At 38.2% G+C, this 9163-nt stretch overlaps 1 protein-coding gene across 1 annotated transcript; it reads right to left on the bottom strand.

Annotated features, from left to right (window-relative positions):
* Nucleotides 1-430: 430 nt before the first annotated feature.
* Nucleotides 431-8720, bottom strand: LOC116267029 (probable glucan 1,3-beta-glucosidase A). The gene is made up of 8 exons (XM_031648577.2): nt 8493-8720; nt 7659-7778; nt 6695-6898; nt 5470-5628; nt 4450-4616; nt 4164-4319; nt 2707-3056; nt 431-715 (listed from the first exon to the last, which is right to left on the bottom strand). The coding sequence occupies exons 1-8, from the start codon at nt 8691-8693 to the stop codon at nt 531-533; spliced, it is 1542 nt and encodes a 513-aa protein (XP_031504437.1). The 5' UTR covers nt 8694-8720; the 3' UTR covers nt 431-530.
* Between the last annotated feature and the right edge of the window lie 443 nt (nt 8721-9163).

The raw sequence follows: 9163 nt of genomic DNA, 5'->3' as shown, positions 1-9163 counted from the left end.
TCCTTTTTTTACTACATATGGTGTGTAGTTTTTCTTTCCTTTGATCCCCCCTCCTTGGTTTTCTCCCCCCTGGCCGTGCAAGGGGGTTGAAGAGGGCCTCTTAAAATCTCCTCTTCGAATCTAAGAGCCACCCTTGAGTGCATTGGGAGTATGAACAATGAAAGGTGGTTTGAAAGAGCCGGATGACTGGTTTGAAGACGGTTGAAATAGACGGATAATTTTGTAAATTTCTTTTAAAATTAACATCTACTCTTCATATATCTGGATAAGGTCGCTACTTGAATAATATTGTTGAAAGTTGGGCACCTTTGTGTGGAAAAGTTAGGCAACCATTTGTTATGAATTTTCTAATTTATTCATAAATATATGTGTGCATATATGAGTGTTTTATTTGCGTGTATGTATTCATGTATGTATGTGTGTATGTGTATATTGAATATTTATCCAATAAACTGGATATTTATTCACTGAATTAGATAGTAGTTCTTTTGGATATAGTGCAGGAGTAGAAGAAAACAAATGTATTACAACTAGAGATTGATGTAGCCATTCTCTATCATCCATTTGAGACTCCAGTGTTCATACTTCTCGGTCTTGAGGGTCCAGTAAGCCCATCCAAAGGAAGCTTTCCCATACACTTCCAACTGAGCATTTGCAAACTGTTGGTATTCTTCTTTTGTTGCTCCAGGTACTTTCCATTCTGCCACCCATTCACCTATAATGTTTCCCAATTAAAAAAAGATGGGAAAAGAAAACATCACTTTCACCATGACAATAGATTTAAGCACCAACAACTGCTATATACATAGACAGGTAAGTTATATTACAAGGTAGTTTTGCAAAGGAAAAAGTTTGTTATTGTTTTATGAATCTGCTTATAGATTAGAGCAAAGTCAGGAAACACTTTAACGTCATGTTTCATGAATTTGCCCCAAATGTATAGGTAGATTCATGAAATAGTAACAAACTATTTTTATTAACAAACAACCCATACAATCACAACATATGGGTATATAAAAGGCATACCCGGTAAAGCTTACAAGTAAACCAGATGTCAAGATGGTGACTAGAGTTGCACTTTCCATTATTAAGTGATTTCAAAACCACCATGGATCTACGATAAGATAGTTTATTTACAATAGAATTGTAATGTTTAAGTCATTTTTCCCTATGGTAATGGAGAGTTCATTGCATGTTTAGGGCACTGACATGCAAAGCGTATGGGAGACAGCCTTCACACAATCTCATGTTAGGGTTATATTGGTCATTTATGAAAAAAGGATTATCCAAACATTTTATGGTTTCTTTTTGAAGATAAGGGTTTTTTGGTCATTTTGGGCATTGAACATGCAAGCACTGCTGTTCCGGCCCGATTCTGATAGAGGCAAGTCCAGCCCTATTGGGTAATCGTCGAGCCTGTGACCCAGCCCGTTTATTATCTGGGTGGGATAGGCCCAAAGTTAGTCGGATATCGGGCCCCAACCCTCTTCCCAATACCTAGCCCGACCCAATTTTTTGTTGATAGAGTCGATCCGATCCATCTGACCCTTTTACACACACACTAGGTGAACCTCGCCCCTTTTTATGAACATTCTTGAGGCAAGTTTTTCTCAAAAGTGGGGTATTTGTATAAAAAAAAAAAGGAAAGGTCACCCTTCTTGAGTGTCATGAAAGTTGAAACTGACTTTTTAGGAGGGTGCAAGAGAAAAGAAAAGAAAAAAAAAAGTCCTATATTGAAATCTTTAAGGAATACCAACCAAAAACACTTTATAAAGTGAGTCACCTAAAATCTAAATGCATCGGTCGGGCCCCATCAGGGCCACAGCCTAAGCCCAAGCCCAGCCCGTCTCTTTTCAGGTCAGGCCGGGCCTCATTAATTTTGGCTTGATAGGCCGAAACCAAGGCCCGGGCCTAAGCCTATTTTGGGCCAGGTATCAGGATGCCCACCTTTATATGCAAGTTCTCGGTGCCAAGCATATCTACTTCTTCAGTGAGAATGCATTCCTCTCTAGTACATCACTAGTTAGCATCATTTCAAAGCAGAAACTTTTGGTATTGCTCCACCAATATGTTGTCCAACCAAATATAGATACGTTTGGTTTAAGTTGCTGAATTGAAAATGTTGAATCTAGCTTTCAGATGCATCATTTCCCTAAGTTTAGAAAATTAAACAATTATAAAATTTTAATATAAGAAAAGGTAATGCAACATATGCAAGTTGAGTCTAAATGTCCTGTTCGTGTTCTTTTCCCATTTTACTGTTGAAGCCTGAAATGACTAAAGTGCCTCTTTACAAGACAAGTAAAAACTCTCAAAGAAAAGCTATTGCTGGGGCCTAATAGGGAGGAGCTCTAAACAAGACACCTTTATAATCTTGATATCAGTTTCATTCATGATATGAGGCTCTCTCGTACTAGTGTTAATAAAGTGAAATTCATGTTTCCAAGACATGAGGTTACTTCAAATGTGAAAACAGCAAATGGCTAGGCCATCTAAATTGCATAGTATGCAAATTCAAGGACATGAACTCATAGTCTATTTATGAACTCATAGTCTATTTGTTGCGATTGGTGTCTATCTAAGACCAACTCATAGATTGCTGGAGTTGTAACAAAAGAGAGAAGCGTATGGAAATCATATATACCTACAAAGGGGACCATTTTTCTAAAGGCGAAATGCGAGAAGCATATAGAAGTAAATACATACCTACAAAGGAAAGGGGGCCATTGTCTTGGGTTATTTTGCTTAGTTGGGAAGCTCTGCTTTGGTAGATGTAATTTATGTGCTGCTGCACCGTCATGCTTTGGAAGATGGGAGAGTAGATGCTGTAGTAGTGGACATCAATGACAGTTCTGGAGCGCCCATTGGCGAGGGTCAAGAGCTCAGCTGGTGGTGCTCCCTGTCTTCTGGACATGATAACGTAGGCTGTGGGAGAATGTCTCCTGACTGCAGCGTACCCTGCCTCGTAATATCGGGTAATGACATCAAGGGTCACAGCAGGAGCTGAGGGCTCGTTGATAAGCTCCACCGCTGCTAGGCTTTGTGAACTTGCATATCTGCATTACACAAGAATGACATTTTGTTTATTCAAATAAAGTAGCCCTTAAGAGCTTGGCATAGTTGCTTGGCTATGGCAGCCGGTTGTTGATTCAACTCCTGTGATAGACCTTGGGGATAGTGATACTAACGTTAAACTTTTAAGTTTACAGCTATTTTAAGTAAAAAGTCACTTTGAAGTTCAAAATAGAAAATGTAATAAGCAAAACTTTCCATAATAAACCATATTAAATCTACTTAGTTAAGTGCAATTGGTCCTCATGTACCCACTTTGCTTTTTCTTCAACTTTTAATTTCAGCTATATGGAACCTTCAGCCTTTACAAAAGAACAAAGAAACTAATCTCTTTGTTAGAAATCTGGCTAGTTTATGTAGTTTAGTCACCATGCCCAAGTTCATCTCTCCGACCGTGTAGAGCTTCAAAAGCATGGCTTCTTAACCACAAAACCTTTATAAAAAAAATGCAGATGACTTTCCTCTTGCAAGAAAAACCCAGTGATTATGAAATTTAAGTCATATAGTAAGGGCATGAAAACTTTAGAAAATGTGGGTATATGTGTGTGTGTGTGTACACACACACACACACACACACATATATATATATATACAAAATTTCATAACAAGCAAAAATGAAAATAGTATTTAAATAAACAAGTGATATAAACAAAAGTATTGCATGTTAATGAACAATAACTCTAAAAAACAGAACAAAATTTGAGTTAAAAAAATAAATCAAGTAAAATTAAATAGTTTGGATAAATTTTGATTTAAAAATTAAGTGTCCAAAGTGTGTTCGTGTGCCCACTTTGGGAATGGGTATAACGACATGGGTATGGGACTTTATTGGAGCACCCATGTGACTAATAAGTTTAAAACTCATGATTAGCTGTCTACGAGTGACTTTAGGGATGTCCATGGATCGGATTCGCCTGGATATCTTAGTGAATTACTTCAGAATTGAACTATCCTGATTCAGTTTTGAATTCATAAGTTGGATTCAGACAGTGAATTTAAAAATGGAACCAGATATGGTATAAGCTTTTCTTCATCATTTGTACCATAAATCTGATGAATATATGAACATCGAAAAAAAGTGAGGAACATACCTTGCCGAGAAAAACTCTATGACCTCAACAGTTTTGTCAATGGTTTCTTGAGTTGATCCAAATTCAATGGTGCCATCTCTAGACCCACTGTGGTCCTGTCCATTTTGAGAGTAAGGTGGTGCATGGAGATCCAATATGACCTTGAGATCATACTTCCTGAATTGAGCAACGTTACATTGTTATATTCTGAAACAATTTTGTTCTTTTTTAATTTCCTAGCTGAAGCTGGCGTTAAAAATGTATAACAATATTCATAAAGCGTATAATTTTAGTTGTTGGATCTTACTCTGCCCAAGAGAACGCCCTGTCCAATACGTCTAAGGATCCTGCAACAAAAGGGGCAGGTGTAGGGTTCATGGCAGTCCACCACCCAACTGGAATCCTCACCGAGTTCAAGCCATTTTTTGCGATGAAGTCGAAATCATCTTCAACTATAAATGTGTCCCAATGTTCCTACAGAAATGAAAAAGATCCATGGCTCGGAAAAGATAGAGCGCCTAGTTCTGGAGCTATCAAGAGATGATGAAAACACCCCAACCAAACCCACTTACAAGAAAGAAAATAACAAGATGAAAATAAAGTTTGAAAAAGGATCAAGCTTTCAGTTTTTGTTAGCGAAGTATATAACCCCTTACATTCCCATGGCATGGAAAAACATGTATATATATGTACACACACACACACACACACACACACACACAAACAAAACACACAGAAGTTGCATCTCTAATTAACTGGAATGCTGCTTCTTTTGAAACTTAATGTTTTATAGGTGCGTCCATATTCTGGAACACATTTATCAAAACATTGCATTCCAACACAACGCCTTCTAAGGTGCAAACGTAATTTGGACTGAATTTTCAGCATATCCAAATTGAAGATTATACTAATCCACGATTTAGATTTAAACATAATTAACCAATTGTGATTAGTTACAAATCCAGGATCTTTCTCAAGCACCCACATCTAAGATAAAAAAAAATGACCAAAGTGTAAAAGAATAAAAAATGGGATCAGATCCAAACATAGAAAAGATCCTAACTGCTTATCTGAATCTTTACTGTGTCCAAATTACAGTTTATCAAATCTGAAACATGACCAAAGCACATTTCAGATTTGATTTAGTGATCCATTTCTTCATCATTGCAGAAGTAACCCATTGGTTTTCAATCAAATATGTGATTAGTAAAGGACTCATATCCAACCTTAATAAAAGCAGGGCACAGTTTTTCCCTAATTGTTGTTCTATGATTTATTATTATGTTATCGCCATTGTTTTCTTTAATTTTTGTGAGAGGTTGCTTACTTGCATAACTTGGGCAGCTTGTACAGGTCCAAGTCCGTTTGTTACTTGAAACTCTCCTTGAATCCCTCCAAAGACCTTCATCACAAATACTGCATTGCTACTGTCTCCCCAGTCTGGCTCTCCACTGAAATCTGCCGTCACCGTACCTTCAGATCTTGCCTGCCAACATTAATTCCCTATTTTGTCAGGTGAAAGTTGGAGCAATTGAAAATGGTATATCTGCCATTATTTGAGTGTATTATATGCCCACACAGCATATCAATTTCATAATTTCACATTAATTGGGTCAAAATTGCATGAACTAATAGCAAACGATCCAATGATATCTTTATCATTATCTTTGTGCTACATTTCTGGATGAAAGGAGGACTATTTCATTCTATTGCAAAGAAACCAGTTGAAACTCTCATTCAACCTTTTGTCCTCTAAAGTACAGCGTCTGCTTTAGTGTCTCAAGTAGCCAGCCCCATCATCCTTCGATTTGCATGTCGGTGGCCCTCTTTTAGTAGCATAAAGACTTGACGTCATAGAGATTTAAACGAGAAGCAGGCTCCTTGCCCACCATTACGCCAACCCCTCAAGGATAATATGTTATAAATATATTTGGTGGGGTTTTGGATATAACTGCAATGTTTCATTAATATGTTAGGAAGAAGGTCACATGGTTGGGTTGGAGCATGCGAGTTACTTGTTTGAGCTTGAATTAGCCAAAATGTCGCTATGTTTAAAAAAGAGGGCCTCTTGCATGTAAGGACTAAAATGAGCAATGGTTTTTCTCTGAATGATCACGATAGCCACTTTCGTGAATACCTAAAATGCCCCTACACAAAATTAAGTTACTATGTATTGTGCCTTTTTAATATATATATATATATATATATATATACGCGTAGGCTATTCTTTTCGAATTGAGAACCGTGACATTAAGATGAGATCCTTCCCCGTGGATTTGAAACCCGATATTTTAACAATGTAAAGAAGTGAAATAAATATCTTAAGTTCTCAGTTCTTGGTTTAATAAACGAAGAATCTTATCATATAACTTTTGTCACATCAACAAAAGCATGTCATATCATATCCACATGGGATTTTAAAATCAAATGCTATCAAACATCCCTTGAACGATTTTAGTTTCAGTCCAAAAGATTGTAGGATTCGTGTAATTTGCTTCACCTAAAGAAGAAGCAACCGAAAGAAAGTTGGCCCCGCGAAAAGATGCACGTACCTGCAGAAACATCCCATTGCTCAGTGCTTTGATATGAACCCGGTTTCGATCATCACGGTTCCTGATAATTTGGAACGTCTCGGACTCCGCCGGCACCGTTGCCACTGCTACGATGGAGCTGCTTGGTCCCCCTCCTCCATCGAGCCCAATAAATTGTTTATTGAAGACTCGGAACTGAAATTGATCATCTGCAACTCTCCACAACTGCAAAACATTGTTAATTAAAGAATATGCAATGCAATTCCAAAGATGTGGTCTAAAGTTGATATAAAGACCAAGGCCCCAACCCCAGTTCAAACTGGTATGACTTGTCCACAACCTAAGTACATATATCCAACTGAAACCAATTGCTCTGGTTCACACACAACCTTCTAGCCCAAGGCCCCAACCCCAGTTCAAACTGGTATGACTTGTCTACAACCTAAGTACATATATCCAACTGAAACCAGTTGCTCATCTTCAAAACCAATTATCCAATTTGAAACTGACGTTTTACCAGCTGCTGTTCCAGTCAGCTAGCCCAAATCCTAGCCATTGAATTCAACATCTTTCTTCCAACTTGGAGGTCTCTAGGTCCATGGGTCCCTCTATTTCGACTGTGGTCTTTATACCAAAACAAATTCAATCAGCAGGTACAGGAGATTCAATTGAATACTAGGGGCCAAAATATGAAAATACCCATGAATCGGGAAAAGGAAATAGAAAATTGACCCTCTTGTCAAAGAGTGCAAAAGCGTCCTTTTGTTGACAGAGATGAAAACATGCTTAAATAAAACTGAAAATGCCCTCCAACAAAAAGATAAATAGATAAATGTTCCTAAGTGAACATCATACACCATGTTGTAGAAAGTAAAATCTAAACCCTTAAAGCGTAGATGGTTTACTCCCCACAGGAACTCTCGCTGCCCTCTCTAGCACTCACACCCACTTACACATACAGGGGCCAACACAAGCATGCCTTTACCTTGAAAGTCTCCCAACCGGAGGCGTCGTTTCTGTTGGCGGCGATCTTGGAACCACCACCATCCTCAGCAGTGAGATATTTCCCCGATGCAGTCGACATGAACTGAACTTGGGTACCATCCTGAACATGTAAAAATTAAGCAAACACGAGAACTGAAAAGAAAAAACAATAGAAAATGAAAGAGAATCGGAGTAGCAGTGGTGTGTGCAATAAGGGGTTAGATCTAGGAAACAGAGAGAATCATGATCATGCCAACACAACACCTGAAGCTCTCTCTTGAAGGCAAAAGAAAATGAAGAGACGACCGACCACAAAGTGTGACGAACTCGTTTTCAAACTCGAGATGGTGAAGTGACATGGATGGAATCTTCTTGATCATTAGTTTATGGGTCTCAGCTAGAACAAGTCAAGTGGTAGTCATGAGAAGCAGGAAGAGGTTAACAACTCATCTCAATAGAGCAAGAAGATCTCAAAACCCCTACTCTTTCTTTCCTTTTTTTTTGGAGGCTTCGTCTGCATCGGGGTGGGGTATGGTAAGTCGATCAACTAAAGTGTAACAATTTCTCCTTTTCATGTCTAAGTAGTATTTATGGGAACTAAACTGTCATCATACTTCTTTTGTGCTCTCCTGTTAGACTAGCTATGAGCTACACCCCTTGAAGTAAATGATACTCATTCAAAAAAATTTAAACATTGAGGGGCACTGTGCAAATAATTAAATGCAATACAGTATACAAGTAAACAAATTGTTGGAGGCCACCATTATGAATATATATATATATATATATATATATATATATATAGACTGTGTGGGCAACTGCCCAGTTATCTCACCAGCAGATCGTTGTTGTATATGCGATCATCAAAGAGAGAAGGTGTAATCCAGCCTTCAGTGACGAGCCACCCGCCTAAGTTCACTGCCTTGAATTGAACACTTGGCATCTCTGTCGACTGCACCTTCATCCACAGGCAGAGATGAGAGAGCAGAAGGAGAAGGAGCCATGAGAAAGCAGTACTGTTTCTGTTCGCCTCCATGACTCTTCCTTCTATTGTCACAATTTCCCTCTGGTCTCTCCTCCTATTTATAGTAGAAAATGGCCAATGTTCTGTAACGACTGAAAGCGAACCCCCTTATGAGGACAAAAATGGAATATGTGAAAAATTAAAATTACTAAAATGTCTATTTTTTTTTTCATGAATAGCCAAAATGCCTTAAAACGTCTTTGGCACATATTTGTTATGTACACTAGGCAGTGCCCCCAACTAGTTGTACCTTTGGCACATATTTTTAGAAAGGTGAATTTTTTTGAGGTATGTATATTTGTCCTTGTAGGAGGATGGTTGCCTCTTTATCACCCAGGGCATCTTAGTCATTTAGATAGCCATGTACTTCAAGCAAGGAAGGTAGACTTATTTTCTCTCAATCTATATTTGTCCTTGTAGGAGGATGGTTGGAGAAATCATTTAGATGGCCGTGTACATTAAGTTCATTGTACAAGGGTGAA

The sequence above is a fragment of the Nymphaea colorata genome, chromosome 13 (assembly GCF_008831285.2).
Source record: "Nymphaea colorata isolate Beijing-Zhang1983 chromosome 13, ASM883128v2, whole genome shotgun sequence".
NCBI lineage: Eukaryota > Viridiplantae > Streptophyta > Magnoliopsida > Nymphaeales > Nymphaeaceae > Nymphaea > Nymphaea colorata.
Note: the sequence above shows the minus strand (reverse complement) of the source record. Positions and strands in the feature narration are given on the sequence as shown.

Bases quoted from the DNA above. Each gene is read 5' to 3' on its own strand.
- LOC116267029 (XM_031648577.2), bottom strand. From the start codon at position 8,693: ATGGAGGCGAACAGAAACAGTACTGCTTTCTCATGGCTCCTTCTCCTT. The intron at 4,617-5,469 runs GTAAGCAACCTC...TCATTTCTGTAG, and splicing joins AAGCTGCCCAAGTTATGCAA to GAACATTGGGACACATTTAT. The intron at 3,057-4,163 runs GTATGTTCCTCA...TGTGTAATGCAG, and splicing joins ATAGAGTTTTTCTCGGCAAG to ATATGCAAGTTCACAAAGCC.